Source organism: Anas platyrhynchos, chromosome 20 (assembly GCF_047663525.1).
Source record: "Anas platyrhynchos isolate ZD024472 breed Pekin duck chromosome 20, IASCAAS_PekinDuck_T2T, whole genome shotgun sequence".
NCBI lineage: Eukaryota > Metazoa > Chordata > Aves > Anseriformes > Anatidae > Anas > Anas platyrhynchos.
The window spans coordinates 13,892,633-13,911,010 of NC_092606.1; the positions used below are offsets into that span (position 1 = coordinate 13,892,633).

Sequence of the window (18,378 nt, forward strand, 5' to 3'; positions counted from 1 at the left end):
AGGTTTAAGTTGATTGCACAAACCACAAGTTTTTGCTTTAGCAGAATTATAAAGAAGTGGATGCTGTGGTTATACCTTGCTGTCGGTCCTCCTTTAGTGCGAGCTGTGCATGCGGGAAGATCTTCTGCACAACTTGTAAAATATTCGCTCCTGATCTTTTAAAAAGTGGCTTGAAAATGGGTGATAGTGCTTGTCCGGGTGAAGCCACGATCCTGTTTGATGCCGGAACAACCTTCTTCAGAGCCATGAAAAAGTCCTTTGCTTTTATTTTAATAGAATTAACGTCTAGTAGCAACTTCTCCCTACTTGCATAAATCTGAGGATAGCATCGACGTAGAGAGCACAGCGCAGCTTCAGTACATAAAGATTTGATATCTGCACCACAGTATCCTAACAAACAAAAATCAAACATTACATCAGTCAAGGCCCAGGTTTACAACATGCAACATTTAAAGAATTTGTAATGCCAAAACCAAACAGGTTAACAGGGAATTCAAAGTGCTACCGCTCTGCAGGGAAGTTTCATGTTGCGCACTGATATCCTGCGCTTATGCAGCTGAAGCAGATTCCTCATCAAAAACTATACTCTTGAGGAAGATGCCCCAGAACCATTTAACGTTCTCAGACAACAAAAAGAACGACAACAAAGAGTAAATAGATGAAAGCATCTAACTCTTATTGCTATGAAGGCGTGCCAGCTGCCTCGTTGACTAGTTGTGCAGCAAGGCACAAGAGCTTGGGTACTGCCTGGTACAAGCTAAGGTTCTTTACAACTTGCTCACAAGCAAGAATCCATTTTGGTTTCAGTCTTACCAATGCATTTCTCAGCTAGTTCATCAAGCAACATGTCCGGTGGCTTAGGGGTCCAGTCACGAGTATGAATCTTGAAAATTTCTTTTCTAGCCTGGAAGCAAAATCATTGCGTTTTAGCTTGCCCCAAGTTTTCCTTAAAAATACCAACAAGAAACAAACAAACCAAAAAGCAAACAAACAAACAAACAAACAAAAAAAACCCAGTCCTTCCTCAAAACCCCTCATCTATTAATACGCTTTTCTTACTTGCTCAACTTTCAAGTATTTTACAGTTATTTAATATACACTCTGCATTTTCAACCAGGAAATTGAATATTTCTTATTTGTTATACTGAACTTTTTCTAGGAACCTACAATGAAAGAAAAGGCATTTATAGCTTCAATAACAAGTTTCCAAACTACGGGACCTAATGACCCAGAGGAAAATACTGTAATGAAAAATTTATCCAGAAACATTTCTTTGTTGTCCAAAAATCTTCTCTAAAACTTAGCAAGCTTTCATTGTGACAGTCTCATTACTTCATCACATTTGCTTTTCAGGCTGTAAATGCACAGAAAGCACTTCTGGCACAATGCTTCAAATTGCTACAATTACTATAAAGAAGAAAATAATTATGACTCAAACTACTACCACCGATCCGGGGCACAATCAAATGCAAACACGTCCCCTATTCATTCAGAAGTGAAGGATTGAGACCACAAACACAACTTCATGATGAAAACGCCCAAGTGGACTAAATAATTAAGCAAACAGGTACAACTTTGGGAATGAAAGGTTTGATTATAGAACTAACTACTTGGTGGTATCATCCTGACCATATATATCCAGTACCAGATTTGCCCTCCATGGAACAACGCAGTGTCTCCACATATCACTCTTTTGTTCAAGTTGTCAATTATTTTTTTTTCCTATAAAGTTGGACTTTGCCATGGTAGAACTAACGTTGAATTTAAGTTCTCACCTCTTTATTTGGCAAGTTGAAGAGGAACTCTCTGCCAAAGCGTCCTGGTCTTCGTAAAGCAGGATCTATAGAATCCAGTCTGTTGGTAGCTCCGATTACCACGATCTCCCCTCTGTTATCTGTGCCATCCATAAGCGTCAGAAGAGTTGAAACAATGGAACTAATAGAAAAATATAGTTTTTATTTACTGGTTCAGTAAATTTTGTTACATTCCACATGACTTTCTTGATGCCGGAACAACCTTCTTCCTAGTAGTCATTCAAAAGTGGGAAAAAAATAGTCTACCAAGTCGGGTTTTTTTTTTTGGTTTGATAATACATCTGCAGACTGGTAAGTCATCAAGCACTTCAAGACTGTTTGAAATAATCTCTACATTAATGGAAAAGGAGTACTGCACACTTCTGCTCAGGAAGAAAATCACGGAAAATGTTCCGTGATGTTCCCTCGTGCTTTGGTAATGCTCTTTCTCAGTGTTTTTAGTCTTGTCCTTTCTACCTTGGCATCTCTCTGCAATAGCTGAGGAGGAAAGCTTTTTAGAGCTACATTCAGTGTCACACTTGAGAGAGGAAGTTTGCCGCAATTTCTCACCAGGCTCAGAAGTCTCTTTGCCGTACAAAACGTTTTCTTTTGAAATGAGGTCACGTTCTTTTGATCTTCTTGGTTTCTCCTTGTCTCCACCGTCATCACATTGGTACTGTGCGAGGTATTCATCCTTCCCAGTAGATTTCGGAGGGTCCGCGACACTGCACAAAATAAAATCACATTTCTCACTTCTGCTGAAGGACGTGAAGATTAACAGTAAAACCTTCCAAAGGCAAACAAACAAACAAAAACCTCCAGACTACAGGAACACTTGCAGAGATATGCCATTTAGAAACCTCTCCTGCGATAAGGACACCTTCTCCAGCTCCCAGAGAAAGTGTTTTTTCCCCTCTTGCTTCTGAAGCCATTGCACTAAAAAAGCACACGCATCTGTCTCCCTCCACATGCTGCTGCTCTGAATAAGAGCCAGAAGATTCAAAACCACCCTATTTGGTCTCCCCACATAGCCGAAAAAAACACCAGTTGAAACAGAGTTTTCTACCTCTCTCCCAAGAATTTACATTCACGTATCCTGTGACTGCAAAAATAGAAGGCGGGGCTCAGGAGGAACAGCCAGTGTTGGAAATGAAAAAAAGCAGCCTGTTTCTTCAGAGTCTTAAGCCTATTCTACTAGGAAAACAAAACAAAACAAAACAAGAGGAGAGGAGAACAACAGCGGGAAATTTACCTATTCTCCAGGTGTTCAATTGCAAAGCCTCTGCTGGAGGATCAACAGCTGTGAATTCAGCGTGCTTAGGAGAAATCAGATCTATGTCTGAACCACAACTATTTCAGTAGTATCACTAACTTATGTTACTCTGAAGAAGCAGTCAGCACCGTTTCTATGTTAGGAAATAGCTGAACAGAGTCTGTTATTCACAGGAATTATTCAGGCAGGCTTCTTTAGGAAGGCTGGGTTTCACTAGAACATTACTAGCCTGTAAGCCTCATGGCATCACCTTCCATCTTGACTGCTAAACCTCCTTGCTCCCTACTATCTTCTTTGCCAAGATACAGCTGTCCACGTTTACTTTTCCTACTTGGCTGGACTGAATTTAAGAAGGGATCTTGCAACTCTTCCTCTTGTTTGCCACTTAATCATCACACCAAATGAAAACTATTTGCCTTTCACCTCTTTATTTCAGGCATTCTTTCCTAGTGGTCATTTAAAAACGGAAAGAAAAAGTCCATCAGCTTTTTTTTTTAATATCCAGCAGACTGTTAAGTCACCAAGCACTTCAAGACTGTTGGAAATAATCTCTACATTAATAGAAAAGGAATTCCTCAAACACACTGCGGCCGCTTACCTTTAATACACTCGTTGGATGAGACGGAGGTGTATTTCTTGCTTTCGCCTGCACTGGAAGGCTTCCCTTCCTTGTAAGGTTGTTTACTGCTCTCACTTCTGCATTGCTCACATGAAGAGCCATCTGGAGGATGGGATTCTTCCTTCTTCTCCCGCGTTATCTTCTGGAAACGAGGATCTAAGTGTTCCAAGGAGCCTTTCACTTTCCTGCTGTTTCTCTTTTTTCTTCTTTTTCTTCTCCTTTTTCTTCTTGTTTTACGCTTGGGATTGGCATTGTCAAAGTGGAGCACACAGAAACACAAATCGTGAAGTCTGAAAGAAACATGCAAGTTTAAAAGAGAAAAAAAGATGTGGCACTTGTTGCCTATATGAAACTTTATTTATTTTACCACAGGTGATGATTTGCAGCATGTCAGCTATTTTGTGGTGCTTTGTGCACACGCAACTTACTTTAGATGTAGCAAACTTAAGCCCTCAGATTGGAGGACCATAGGTCCTGGTTTGTACACAGATCATTAACAATGGCTAGCTCTGGAATACGTGCAAGCAGAAAAAAACTTTTAACCTAATCCAGAATGGTGTACGGATGTGTTTCCAACTATGTGGTCCAAAGCTAGTGCTCTGAAACAATTCAGCAATAGCTTTCCTATCTTCACTGATCAACCTAACAACATGATCCCTAGCCAGCTGATGCTATCTAAGTAACTTAGAAACTACCAGAAAAAAAAAAAAAAAAAAAAAAAAAAAAGAAGAAGAAAAAAAGAGAAGAAAAAAAAAAGGAGAAAAAAAAAAAGAAGGAATACATGAGAAGCACCCAGAAAAGAATTAGGATAAAAAATGCGGAGTATGCTGGAATCCTTGCTTACTTGGAATCCTTCTCTCCATGTTTATCCTTAGACTTCTTTTTCTTCTAGAACTTGTGATATTTTTGCATTTTTTTCACCACCTAAAAGCTCCTTTTCTATCTTTCTGTCTTTCTATTTCACTTTCACTACCTTCTGCACGGGTAGATTTTCTTTTTCTGTTTCCTTCTGTTTCATTTTTCTGGCGACAGTTCTCCAAATGAGCTGACACAGGTGGAAGCGCATGTCTTTCACGAGAATGTCTTCCAGAATGTTGCTGAGATACCGAGCAACGATGCAAGTCTGCTCGGGGTGTGCTAAAGCGACGTCCATCTTCATCTCTCAAGAGGGAACCGTGAGGCCATCCACTTTTGTAATGATAATGCTTATGTGACCTGCCGTAGTAAGTTGCAGTCCATTTGTCAAAGGCTGCATCGCCGTGAGAGAACTTTCTCTCTCTACTGTCTCCTGTCGCATGAGGTGAATAGTAATCATTGTAATAGCTACATCTTTCCCACCTCCGTGCTTCATCTCGATAGTATCTTTCTCTGCTCCAACTTCTTTCCCCTTTGGATCGGTAATATCTATTGCTACCTTGTTCTGATCTTCCTCCGCTGCCAGATCTGTACTTTGAATATTTGACTGCTCTTCTGCCATTCTCAGGGCTGTTTCTTTCACCAGGGAAAGATCTGCACCTGCTTCCCTCCCAGTGCTCCTGCTTGTGACGCTTTTGATGAACAACTTCCACGCTCTGAGAACACCTCCTCTTGCTGGAAGGACCTGCTTTTTGACTCTCCTTCTCTTCACTAGGAGCATGTTCCCTCTTGCTTTGGTAATGCTCTTTCTCAGTGTTTTTAGTCTTGTCCTTTCTACCTTGGCATCTCTCTGCAATAGCTGAGGAGGAAAGCTTTTTAGAGCTACATTCAGTGTCACACTTGAGAGAGGAAGTTTGCCGCAATTTCTCACCAGGCTCAGAAGTCTCTTTGCCGTACAAAACGTTTTCTTTTGAAATGAGGTCACGTTCTTTTGATCTTCTTGGTTTCTCCTTGTCTCCACCGTCATCACATTGGTACTGTGCGAGGTATTCATCCTTCCCAGTAGATTTCGGAGGGTCCGCGACACTGCACAAAATAAAATCACATTTCTCACTTCTGCTGAAGGACGTGAAGATTAACAGTAAAACCTTCCAAAGGCAAACAAACAAACAAAAACCTCCAGACTACAGGAACACTTGCAGAGATATGCCATTTAGAAACCTCTCCTGTGATTAGGACACCTTCTCCAGCTCCCAGAGAAAGTGTTTTTTCCCCTCTTGCTTCTGAAGCCATTGCACTAAAAAAGCAAATGCATCCGTCTCCTTCCACCTGCTGCTCTGAGAAAAAAGGCATAGGGGCGAGCGGGGAACAGCCAGTGTTTCTCCAGACAGTGGAGAAAAATGGAAAAACATTCTATGAAGGAACACAAGTTCTCCTTGAGGCACCAACCTGCATCAGAGTGATATGCTCAGTGCTGATCATTAGTTCTGTTCGTAACGCTGGATATACAGCATGGAATTGTACTAATTTAAATCCTTCCATTAAATACTATTAGTAGACAGATAAAACCGTAACGAACTTCCATAAGGTCTTGTCTTAATCAGACTGTGCTCATTTTACCTCGTTTCCTCTGACAAGCTGTTCAGCTGGCTGGCTGTGAGGGACTCCGTGATGATTTCTCGATTGACTGAAGGCATAGCTCCAGGCATCTGCAATCAAAACGCACAAGTCAGCAGACAAAAAAATACTATTTGTAGTAGTACTGAGGACTAGTCTTGTCAGAATTTCTCCATTAAATGGTAAGCAAGACCGTTTTGAGTTGTATGCATTATCTACACTTCAAAGATAACCCCAACTCACCTCCCAAAATCTACTTTATGAAACTTAGGAATTTTTATCTCAGCTGAGCTTAAGTTGACAAGTTCTAATGTAAGCTCAGGTCTGCAAATTCTAATAGGATAATACCACAAAGTCTTACAATCACATTTGTGCTGTGTTTTCTCAGTATTTCACCTGAATTAGGAACACAATAAACACTCCCGAATACATCATAGGTGAGAAATTCTCGATGGAGCAAATCTATGTTTCAAGCAATCCATTTGTTTTAGAAAAGAACATCTCAGAAGGTTTAACAGGTTCAACTCGGCAAGTGGAATCATCAAGTTTCAGTCCGTTTTCTTTCGATTCATTAACTAACCTAATAGCACCATTTAGTGAATCGGTTTTTGGCAGCTCATGCTGGGATCTTCCTTCGTCAGCATTCTGACAGGAAGAACCGGAATGCTGCAATGTACGGACTACCTTTCCAACCAAAATTCCATTAGAGGACATTGCATTGCAATTCCTTTTAAATAAGCCCTTTGACTCCTCCTCAGATTTTCCTGAAGATTCTGCACCGTAAGGGACTGTGTTATCAGAGCTGAGTTTAGGATTTTCATTCACTGTTGGCTCCACAAAAATCTCATCAGAAACTTTTTTGCTTGTTTGCATTTGCTTCATTTGCATTACCGAATTTGTAATTGTGGATGAAGGAACAGCCTGGTAGAGATCTTCGTCCTCCGCAGCACTGCTAAGACAGTCAGGCTGTGACACAGTCCGACGAGCAGGCAATTTATTGTGAATACTGGTGGTGATCTTCTGTTTTCTTGACGGATCAGTAATTGAAGGCCTGGTAATTGTCTGGTTTTGAACACAGGCCATCGGTGGTGCTGAAGATGGCCTTTTTAGGGTGACACCAGTGGTCTTTGCGTCCTCTTTTATGGATCCATTTCCATTTAAACGGCTTGAATTCTGTATTTAAAAAGAAGAAATGGCAAGATGGATTAACGCAAACACTGCATTTAACATTTTGAAACACAAAACTCTCCTACTGAGTATTTCTACAAATGGTCTTAACACCTACAAAGAAAAACACACTGCCCTTTAAAGATAAATGCAAGTCCAATAAGCGTATTCAATTCCTGCTTTTGGTTTACAGCCGATTGGAATCAAATTAACATCATCTTTGAAAACCAGCCAAACAACTTAACATTACCTGCTGCTATTCCCAAATATATTTATTTTCCCCTTTAAACATACCCTGAAAAGCCTGAAGGAATTGTTCTGGTGCTCAGGAATAAGACAATTAGTTTTCCCTGTCTTAGCTAAAGTGACGACGATAGGAAAAACAAGTCCTCTTTTAAATGATTCGAGGATTAGTACACTCTGCTTAAATTGTCAAAGAGCGTAGCTCTCTGTGCTTTAGAAAGCTGTCTTGGAGGTATTAAGTAATGGAGTCGCATGGCTGCACAATTTAGCAGTAACCACTGTTTGAATGACTCTGGCTGTAGCATGAAGGCTGTGAAGAAAGCTGCAGCATGGGAAGGAAAACAAAACTAAGATGCTGAAAACCAAACAAAAAACCCCACACCAAACCCCAAACCCACTAGCAGTTTGGTGCCGTTACCTGCCCTCCCACTTCCCTGAATTACCTTAATCATATGAGGAAGAAGTCGTGGTCCCATAAATCCAGCCTGCTTACTATTAGCCCCCTGCTGACCAGGAGGGAATGAACAGGGATAAGATGGTGCTGGCAAGTAAAACGCACGTTCTCCAAGTGTCAAATCATAGCGCCTTCAGAAAAGAGCAGTGATCGGAGTTTAGTTTTTCTTTCAGCCTACTCTTGGATTAAATCCCATCCTATAATTTTAGAGGAACAGTTCATACGATATGGAAGCCTTCTCTACAGAAGGCTTCGCCAAGACTACAAACTGAAAAGGAGAGAACAGTCTTCCTACTAAGACTATCACTTTCAGAACAATAATTCATTCTTACATGACAGATGACCTTCATTTTTCTCCTTCTCTAAATTAGCCAGCTACAGGTAACACATAGATAGCAATTTACACAAGTGCTGCAGTTTCAGGCCAAGCAACAAAAGATAATAAATGACACAGAGAATTTCAGGTTAGACAGAACTGAATTAGACAAATAATAATCTTTCCCTGGGATAGCAAGAAAAACACTTGCAGAACAGAAAAATATCAATAACAGGAAAGTAAATCTCTTCTGAACACATGTTAAGATTTGTTATTACCTGATATAAAAAAGTATGTAAGCTTGCTGACCAAGAACTCTCTTAATGTCAGTATGGACTACTTTAGCATCATTCATCTGATACCAAAGTCCATTACCAGCCTGCAAATAAAGACAACCATTTCTTTAGGTGAATTGCACGTGTTCCAAATGAAATCACGGATAGGAACAAAATACACACACGTGTCAAATAAAAATATAATGAAATCTTTTTCCCTAGAAACAGTAGCTGCTAGTCACGCTTTCACTGGTTTGCCAGCACAACCTTTACCCTGTTAGAAATGCTGTTGACTTCTACCTTTACATAGCATATATAGTGTCCTGAGTGACAGCTGACACCGTGATGTACCAGCACCGCGTATAAGGCATAGAGCAGTGGTTCTCCCATTGACTGTGACATGTAGGCTCTCAGGTCCAAATACTCCGGATATTTCACCTCCTAAAGAGAGACCAAGAAGATAGAAAATTATCCCAGAGTACTTCGTGGACTAGCCAGAGAAAAACACTTCCAAAAAACACAGACTAGAATTTATTTCTAGAATATATTTCTAGAAGATATTTCTTGATTCACTACAAATAAGTCTTCCCATAAACAATGTTTAAGACTAGAAGTTGCAGAGAACTGTTTCCTGATGAATCAGCCTTCTCAGAGGAAAGCATATGCTTCTTGTCAAGCGGGAACTTTATTGATATTAAGAGAAAGAATAAGCCATAGTCGTTAGTCTACAATTACTGTCTGAAAATATAAACAACTTTCAGCTTTGGGGGATGTCCCATTACACAATGATATAGTTGCATTACAGTGGTAAATATACCTTGTTGATCTTTCCACCTGTGAAATCTGCAAATCTTTTCAGTGATATTGTGAGAACCTTGGAAGAACGGTGTATGGTAAATCTCTTGGATGCAGGAACCATCTTATTACACCTTAAAAACAAGCAGAGATAAGTGTTTGAAGGCATCTTCTTTTTTCGCCCCCAAAACAAACTCGTTTTAATGTCTCACGCATGCCTATGCTATTTGAATGACATTTACTTGCATAATAGCTTGGTCTTTTTTCTTTTCATAAACCCATGCACTGCGTGTCAGGTTTGTTAATACAGTGAAGAAGGTAAATTCTCCCAAAACCCCGGGCATAGCAGGAACAGGAATCTCTCACGAAAGGGTATTACCAGGTTGGATGGCAAGGTACCATTTCTTGGTCTACAAAAGTGGCTATTTGAACTCCAATCCTGGATACATTCTTTCAGCTTTCAAGGGAAATACAAATAATGAAAGTGGAACGAGAGAGCCTTGGTCCCCAGGACTAGAAATTGCAAATAATCTCCAACATAGGTCGTCTATCAACATCAAAAATACAACAGAAGCACATGGTCATTCTACAGGAGGGAGACATTTAACAGTAGGAAGTCTTCATGTACTGAGCTTCATGTACTTCATGTACATGTACTTCATGTACTGAGCTTGTCTGGAAAGACACTGAAACTGTCTGCCATCCTTTGAAACACAATAGTTCAGTTTGATACATTGCCCGCTCCAAGGTAGGACCTACAGTGTAAGCAGTGAAAATTAGCCACTAGCCCAGAGAACAACGGAAACTGGGCAGTTTACATCAAGAAAAGTACTGTCGAGAGCTAATAAATAGAAAGAACAAAAGTATCTCTTTTTGAATTCTGATGGCAAAATACGAGCCAGAGAATTGCAAACCCATAGGGAATGCCTCTGAACAAGACTTCCCCCCTCCAAAGAAACAAAAATCCAAGTGTTTTATAAACTTCCACAAAACTCGTAAGTAGATCCAAAGTTTAGAGGTAGTCCAACAGAGTCATGCAACATATAAAACTGACATCTAGGATTAAGACCTAATTCGTCAAAATCTTACTCGCTACATTTATAGCAATTCTCTCCACCCAGCTCTTCAGGTTTCACAAAGAGTTCCAGAGCTCTGGTAACAGATGAAACCGCCTAGAGGAGCGAGAAAGAAGAGCGTAAAGTCACCGTAAATTCAAAATTCCAGAGACGTACTAGTAGGTTGTAAGAGAATCTTACTAACATACTCCAGCGATCTACTATGAGCACTGTGAAGAAGGAGGCAGAAAGAGCATGCTCAGCATTGACCTCACCTGGAAGTCATTTGACTTCGGAACAAATACTTTTCCAGTAGCCTAGACAGCATCTATAGTGTGCTTTGTCATCAATACTGGGGACAAATTCATCAGTCTAACAATTAGATGTACATTGGGGTAGAACAACAGAGAAGTATGACAGCATTATAATTTTTGCAGAAAGAGAATTCTTTCCCCTTAAACCCAATGCAAATGTGGAGACTATTTACATGGGTTCCACAGAAGGACAAAGTCCAATCCACTTCCTTAGCACCACCAAGCTCTTACGTTTTAACATTATATGTGGTTTGGTTTTTTAAGGTAAACAAGTTTAATTTAGAAAGTTAGGCATGTACTTAAACATCATGAATTATATTTAGAAAACATCTTACCTTTATATCCAAAGTGATATCAAGAAATGCCTCATACGTATCCGAAACTGCTTTGCAATTCAAGCACTTCACTGGAAGCAAAATATAAATGCTTAACCTTATGTGAAGGAGACTAACTGTCCAAATTCAAGTTGTTGCCAGATACTACTTTAGACAAACTACAGACTGCTTTACTACCGACAAAAGACACAGATCAGTTCTAAGGACAGGAATATTTTTTAAAGTACCTCTCGATCTTAGAAATCCTCCAAATATTTGATGAATGATGGTGGTAGCTTGAGAAGATCTGTCCAATCTGGAAATAAATTAGAATCAGACCTCAGAAGATTTAAGGCGCAGAGTTAACTCTTCAAAGAGTTTTATGAAAACTAAGGATGATGTAGACTTTCGTTGCTGATAGTAAATAAGGCACTAAAAGGTGCTAGAGATCATTTTTGATAGTAAATAAAGGACTAGAAGGTGCTAGAGAATGTATGAAAGTGAACTTGTTTATGCTTACTCGGTGCTTCCATTCAAGCACGCTTCCTGCATAGCATCAACAGTATAGCGCAAGAACTCGTGTGCGTCTTCTTGACTGCCAAAACGGAAATGTTGTCCTATTCCTAAAGAAGAAGATGATAGTATTCACCTCATTTAAAAATGAAATCATTCTTGTATTTCTAAAATCTCTCTTCTTTCTAGTGTTAAAACCACTTATACACATCAAATAAGTATTTGAAGATTACAAGCTATCGAAAAGAAACACATCTGAAGCCACTTACGACTGAGATTACTGATAACATGCGTAGGCTCGATGGCATCAACAGTGCAACGCAGGGCCTGGTTAATCTGAGTCTCCATTGTGCACATCATGCAAAAATCTTGTTCACGACCTGAAGAGTGAAAGAAGAAAGCATCCCAGTCCAGCAAAATATCCATAACTACAAACAAACATCTAAGTAAAATTTAAACTATAGATACGATATCCACTCTCCTTGCTACATTCTATTCTCCCAAGATGCCAATGTCCCAACAGTCTTGTAACATTTCATTTCACACAACTTTACAGAATAAAAATATCCACTAAGCCTGTATTCAAATGCATTTTGTGATGAGAAATCTAAAAGACTACTGCAAAGTCACATTTGTAAAGGCTGACAGGAATGTGAACTCCACAGGCTGAAAAATGTATTACTCTCTAAAATTACTACTAAATGCATTACTGTCCAATGCACTTCATTATTCCCACGAAGCAATAAATGATCCTTTAATAAATACATAAATAAATAAATAAATAAATTCATTCATTAAACAAACAGTGCATTAATTGCACTCCGTATGCTATTCGGAGCCCACTGCTAATACAGTGCTCAAAGCCAGCTTCTACAGGTAAAATCAGGCAAATAAGCTTGTCTCAGAATCACTGCTGTTCTTTCACCTTCAGAGCTGTCCAACAGATTTGAAATACTCTTAGAAAGTACTCACATGACTGGCCGTGCTCGAGAGAAAGCATGTAATTGGCAAGTGGGGGTGTGTAGGTCAAACACTGTAGAGTAGCATTAAGAAAACATGTGTTGCCAAGATTGTACAGGCCAACTCCAACACTTTGTGTTTCTCGCCAATCCATACAAATCTTCTCAGGTGGAAAAAGAATGCTCTGTGGTGGAGCAATTCCATCATTAACGACTGCAAGAAAGTTAAATTTAAAAAGAGATTTTGTTTGTTTGTTTCTAAGGAAGGTATTTAAAAAAATACTATTCTGCAGGAGCACCTAGAGGAGCTAGCTACAATCCAAGCCAGAAGAAAATTATTGCAGACAGCTTTAATACCGCCAAATTCAAATTGGCTGGTCAACACAATGTTTTGGGGAAAAAAAAAAAACAAAAAAACAGCTTTCGTCAACCATTTTAATTTTTCTAAGGCAAGGCTAACTGCCATTCTGTTTGTAGTACCTAATGCCAAGTTCCTCTCCATCTATAATCTTTAACCTGATTAACTCAACTACTGTTTTTTTCCTTATTATAACTTAAACCACAAGCTTAGACTTGAAATTATACGGAAAAAAGGTAAAAAGTAGTAACTAGGAATGACGGTACCCCTACAGATACCAGATCTTTTCCTGAGCAATGTTATCATTCAAAAAACGTGTGAAAAATGGAAGCTGTGAATAGCAACAATCAAACACTTTTCTTTGCAAAACGGAAAAGACATGGATGAATCTGTGCATTACAAAAAGCTCCCCATATTTCTCTGTTGACTGTAAATATATCAAAATTAATTTCTGTAACATCAGTCACTTCAGTTGCCTTAGGGGATTCGCTTTTGAAGTCTTTGTTCACACTAGTCCCCTTCTCTATCAGTGCAACAAGTAAGAACTGCATTTTCTACTTTTGCTTTGAAGAAAATGGAGTCAGGATAAAGCTCACACTTACTTAGATCTCTTGGGGCAAAAGCCTTAGATTTTTCAGATGATCTACAGTAAATAGCACCTCCACGTCCTTGGGCCACAGAGACTTGGCTTGAATCTTCTGCAGGCGGTATCTGGCCCCAGTTTGCGGTGCGTGACATCAGTATTTTAGTACTTGGTTTCTTGGATTTGCCAGACCGCCTTGAAGAGGGCTTTTTAGACTTTGAAGATTTGGGCTTCTTAACTACGGTCATTGTTGACATCTGCGACAGAGACAGAAGTTCTGGTTGACGTAAGAATATCAAGAAGCATTCCAAGAAGAAAAGAGTAGTAGAAGTCCTGTCACTTAATCTCAAAGAAACAGCCTTAAGAACTAAATCACTGGTATGAATGATTTAAAAAGAATCCCCAAACTAAACACACAAAGTGAAAATTTCCATCTAAACTCTATCGGTATTACTTTTAGCTTCTGCAGAACTAGTGGCTGATGCCATTTCTTTCACTTCCGTAGGATTTTCACTTTCCGTAAAGGATTTTAATTAATTACAACTCTGGAGTCTTTTTAATATAAAAATGTAGAAGACATTCTCTGAGGGGAATCAGTTATTTATTGATTTCCAGAGTTGCACAATTATCTGTTAATTATTACCTATGATCTAATAGATAATTGTTGCAATTATCTATTGCTGGCGTTAGTAATGGAACACTATTACTTCACTGCCTGCGTTTTTCTGTTTCGTGTGCACAAAGGTACCCAGAACTCACTGCTCCTTTTCTTCTGTCTTTCCAGGGATCGCCCTCTACCTCACTGTCTACTGCACCAATCATGAGGGGTTTGTTGTTATTCTATAATGAGCCTAGCTTTTAAATACACCTTTTCTGGGCGCCACTTTGTGATAGCAAGTTAATTTGTGAGGGCTCCTCAGTCTACATCATGTGGTCGCTTTTTCCAGGTGAAAAAGCGGAGCCGTAAGTGGCAGTACACTAAAGCCCTGGCATGTTGAGATCCAAGAAGAGAGATGTTTGGCCCTCCTTCTCACTCCTGGGAACCATATACCTCAAAACCCACAGAGGATGGGCTATATCTCAGAGAAATCTTGGGAAAGGAGAGCATGAAGAGCACGTTTGCAAATTTATTTCTCCCTGGGCTTCTTCTGCTTCTCCACGAAATACGAGTTTGAATATAACTTTGGCAGCAGTACTTCTGGTGTTTTACTCCTACCACATTTAAAACTCCTACAAAAAACTGAAACGTTAGACTAAAAAGCAGCTCTTTCCGTTCTGCTTTGTAAAGTTGCACGTTTTCCTCATGCAAAACAACAGGGCAATGTAAGCTAGAAACGGAAATGCTGAATGTAAAACAAAACAAAACAAACCTCAGCCCTCCAGGACAAAAGCCAATAACTGCTACAAAGTCCTTTTTAAAATGCTGATTAGGTTTCAAGGTGATACCGCTTTAAATAAGCATAATTGTGTGTCCGTAGGCAGAAGCATCCATGACAGGATGAACTTCTATACTTCATGTTTTGTTACTGTCTTACTGTAGCACACAGGGACTTGTTACCTATAGGGAAACCACTAACCTAATGGAGCGTTTAAAACATAAGCTAGTTTGTTATACCAAAATGACTGAGAGAACAAAGCATAAAGTGCTTTCAGATTTCTAGCACGCCTTGATTGCTATCCATTAAACTTCAGACACGTTAAACAAAACACAGTAAATAAGAAAACTCCTAGTCCCACAGCTGGCAAATTATGTGCAGAGGTTGTAACTAGAACTTTTTTCCCTTGACATTTTACATTTAAGATTGATTTTAAATCCATTCTATACACACTTTCCGTTCCTGAAAAAACAATACGCAAACCTGAAAAATGCATTTACACGAGAAATGAAGTCGTCCTTGTCCGACTGGAAGACTAAGGTGACAGCTCCTGGGCTCAGGGATTTTCAGATAAGCTCCGATCTTCACCAGTGACAGCTCCTTTTTTCGGATTGAAAGAGAAAATGTTTCAGCAACACACTGAAAACACACTTAAGGGACAAGAAACAAAATTAAGACTGTAGTGAGAAGGAGAAAAGAAAAACAACACTGGGGAAGAAAGGAAAAGGTAAAGGAAAAAGGAAAAAGGAAAAAAGCCTTGATCTTTATACTGACCAACGAGATAAGCCTTACACATTTTTAAGTTTATTTTTGACAACTGATTGAGGCGTTACCAGGTATTAAGTACGATTCAAGAGCAAATATTAACACTAGAAAGAAGAAATCCGATCCACCACCACCGTTTCAAAATACATCCATTTCTAATGTGGAGATAACGTCTCTCTGACAAGGTAGTAGAAAAACTGTAAATACCGACAGAGCTTCCTCTCCCGATGTTCCATATACATACCGATGCTGTTCCTACACCTACGCTCTGAGCATAAATTTATGTTGACATGAGTATCGGGCGTTACTCCTCTCTTTGTTTGCCTTGAGAGACACACCTCTTGTCCACTGAAAAGTAAACTCAAGATTCCAGATCAGTTAAGACAGTTGCTATCCCCCCATTCAGAGTTCTGCAGCAGCACTGTTCAGATGTGTTTAGCAGTCTCTTTAGAAAACGTTATCACTTAGGACCTGCTTCTCAGTAGGTACACGTTTGGCCTCCGCTTAGCAGAGAGTCAATCCCAGCTTAAGCTTTCGTACAAGAGCCCCTTCACGAAACGGACTTGGGCCCTGACATAACTGAGCTTAACCTTTAACCTTGAAGCTTCCTTAAAGAAGGAAGCAGCACCCAGGCCAGGAAATAGAAATTAATCGTCACTTTACCCTGAAACGCAGTGAGCTATTCTGTGCTGGCAGGATTGCTGCCGGGCTGGCCGACGAGGCGGCGGGCAGCTCCCCGGGGCCACAGGGCCTGTCACAGGGAGCCGCCGGAGGTCTCCAAGGTCCGAGAACAGCGGCAACAGCAGCAACAGCGAGGACAGAGGGGACAGCAGCAACAGCAGCAGCCACCTCAGCCAGGGCCGTCTCCACAACCGCCAAAACGGTCTCGGAATGCTGCCGAACTCGGAGCTCCAGCGTGACGCCTTTTGAACCTGGCCGCTGGAAGGACCTGCTTTTTGACTCTCCTTCTCTTCACTAGGAGCATGTTCCCTCTTGCTTTGGTAATGCTCTTTCCCAGTGTTTTTAGTCTTGTCCTTTCTACCTTGGCATCTCTCTGCAATAGCTGAGGAGGAAAGCTTTTTAGAGCTACATTCAGTGTCACACTTGAGAGAGGAAGTTTGCCGCAATTTCTCACCAGGCTCAGAAGTCTCTTTGCCGTACAAAACGTTTTCTTTTGAAATGAGGTCACGTTCTTTTGATCTTCTTGGTTTCTCCTTGTCTCCACTGTCATCACATTGGTACTGTGCGAGGTATTCATCCTTCCCAGTAGATTTCGGAGGGTCCGCGACACTGCACAAAATAAAATCACATTTCTCACTTCTGCTGAAGGACGTGAAGATTAACAGTAAAACCTTCCAAAGGCAAACAAACAAACAAAAACCTCCAGACTACAGGAACACTCGCAAAGATATGCCATTTAGAAACCTCTCCTGCGATTAGGACACCTTCTCCAGCTCCCAGAGAAAGTGTTTTTTCCCCTCTTGCTTCTGAAGCCATTGCACTAAAAAAGCACACGCATCTGTCTCCCTCCACATGCTGCTGCTCTGAATAAGAGCCAGAAGATTCAAAACCACCCTATTTGGTCTCCCCACATGGCCGAAAAAGACACCAGTTGAAACAGAGTTTTCTACCTCTCTCCCAGGAATTTACATTCACATATCCTGTGACTGCAAAAATAGAAGGCGGGGCTCAGGAGGAACAGCCAGTGTTGGAAATGAAAAAAAGCAGCCCGTTTCTTCAGAGTCTTAAGCCTATGCTACTAAGAAAAAAAACAAACAAACAAAAAAAAAAAAAACAAAAAAAAAAAACAAGAGGAAAGGAGAACAACAGCGGGAAACTTACCTATCCACAGGTGTTCAATTGCAAAGCCTCCGCTGGAGGATCAACAGCTGTGAATTCAGCGTGCTTAGGAGAAATCAGATCTACGTCTGAACCACAACTATTTCAGTAGCATCACTAACTTATGTTACTCTGAAGAAGCAGTCAGCACCGTTTCTATGTTAAGAAATAGCTGAACAGTCTGTTATTCACAGGAATTATTCAGGCAGGCTTCTTTAGGAAGGCTGGGTTTCACTAGAACATTGCTCCGCAAGTCCCTTCTATTCCTTTTCCCCTTAGAATCTGGGGATGTTTCAGCTAAAAAGGAGGGCAGAAACACTCTCCGTAGGTCTCCACCATGTAGTAAAACAGCGCTGTGTACCTGGTTAACTTCTGCAGCCAGCAAAGCATTGCTATTTGCAGCAGTGCCCTGACCCCAGCCTCTTGCTGAGCTCCGTCCTGTGCTGCTCGGATGCTCCCGCTGCTCAGACACGGGGGCTTAGAGAGCCACCGGGCCAGCACAAGCCCCCGAGCTCACTGTCAAACTTCACTTTTGGCATCTTTCACTTCACCATCGCCGCCGGACGAGGAGCCCAGCAATGCCTGACGCCGCTCCGGGCTCACCTAAATGCGGGGCAGGAAATTCAGATTCAAAGCTGCGAAGGTTTTTCTTAGTGAAAGCATGGAATGAGTGGCCATCGGTGACTAACCTTACAGGAAGGCATTCACTTTGTGAATGCTGCAGGGAGTGAAGACTGAAGGCGTTTTCTGAGTGACCTAAGGAGAGCCCTCCCCGAAAAGCAGGACATTTTATTGTCTATGTAACATCTCCTTTGAAGGCTTGAGCATGAGATACACCAGGTTTAAAATCTCAAGACACGGATCTGCCACCACAGAAGCAATACATTTCATCTAC

At 40.6% G+C, this 18,378-nt stretch overlaps 2 protein-coding genes and 2 long non-coding RNA genes across 4 annotated transcripts; all 4 read right to left on the reverse strand.

Annotated features, from left to right (window-relative positions):
* Positions 1 to 2,376: 2,376 nt before the first annotated feature.
* Positions 2,377 to 5,411, reverse strand: LOC139999138 (uncharacterized). The gene is made up of 3 exons (XR_011804243.1): positions 4,530 to 5,411; positions 3,665 to 3,975; positions 2,377 to 2,518 (listed from the first exon to the last, which is right to left on the reverse strand). It is a non-coding gene; the product is annotated as an uncharacterized lncRNA (long non-coding RNA).
* Positions 5,412 to 6,141: 730 nt separating this feature from the next.
* On the reverse strand, positions 6,142 to 8,312 carry LOC139999169 (ubiquitin carboxyl-terminal hydrolase 42-like). Its single transcript, XM_072026210.1, has 3 exons — positions 8,011 to 8,312; positions 7,049 to 7,330; positions 6,142 to 6,249 (listed from the first exon to the last, which is right to left on the reverse strand). Exons 1-3 carry the CDS (start codon positions 8,041 to 8,043, stop codon positions 6,157 to 6,159), a joined length of 408 nt encoding a protein of 135 aa, XP_071882311.1. The 5' UTR covers positions 8,044 to 8,312; the 3' UTR covers positions 6,142 to 6,156.
* A 499-nt stretch (positions 8,313 to 8,811) lies between these two features.
* LOC139999170 (uncharacterized) lies at positions 8,812 to 10,585 on the reverse strand. Its single transcript, XR_011804313.1, has 3 exons — positions 10,497 to 10,585; positions 9,430 to 9,541; positions 8,812 to 9,053 (listed from the first exon to the last, which is right to left on the reverse strand). It is a non-coding gene; the product is annotated as an uncharacterized lncRNA (long non-coding RNA).
* Positions 10,586 to 10,700: 115 nt separating this feature from the next.
* On the reverse strand, positions 10,701 to 16,644 carry LOC139999168 (ubiquitin carboxyl-terminal hydrolase 42-like). The gene is made up of 7 exons (XM_072026209.1): positions 15,380 to 16,644; positions 13,523 to 13,760; positions 12,576 to 12,776; positions 11,873 to 11,983; positions 11,611 to 11,713; positions 11,339 to 11,406; positions 10,701 to 11,182 (listed from the first exon to the last, which is right to left on the reverse strand). The coding sequence occupies exons 2-7, from the start codon at positions 13,758 to 13,760 to the stop codon at positions 11,076 to 11,078; spliced, it is 828 nt and encodes a 275-aa protein (XP_071882310.1). The 5' UTR covers positions 15,380 to 16,644; the 3' UTR covers positions 10,701 to 11,075.
* Between the last annotated feature and the right edge of the window lie 1,734 nt (positions 16,645 to 18,378).

What these genes read in the sequence shown, in the direction of transcription:
- LOC139999169 (XM_072026210.1), bottom strand. Translation starts at nt 8,043, where the DNA reads ATGGGACCACGACTTCTTCCTCATATGATTAAG. An exon ending in TTCTTCCTCATATGATTAAG is followed by an intron (nt 7,331 to 8,010) that starts GTAATTCAGGGA and finishes TTTTAAATACAG; the next exon opens with AATTCAAGCCGTTTAAATGG. An exon ending in CATCCACAATTACAAATTCG is followed by an intron (nt 6,250 to 7,048) that starts GTAATGCAAATG and finishes TTTTGATTGCAG; the next exon opens with ATGCCTGGAGCTATGCCTTC.
- LOC139999168 (XM_072026209.1), bottom strand. Translation starts at nt 13,760, where the DNA reads ATGTCAACAATGACCGTAGTTAAGAAGCCCAAATCTTCAAAGTCTAAA. An exon ending in TGCTTGAATGGAAGCACCGA is followed by an intron (nt 11,407 to 11,610) that starts GTAAGCATAAAC and finishes ATTTATTTCCAG; the next exon opens with ATTGGACAGATCTTCTCAAG. An exon ending in AGGATTTCTAAGATCGAGAG is followed by an intron (nt 11,183 to 11,338) that starts GTACTTTAAAAA and finishes TTTTGCTTCCAG; the next exon opens with TGAAGTGCTTGAATTGCAAA.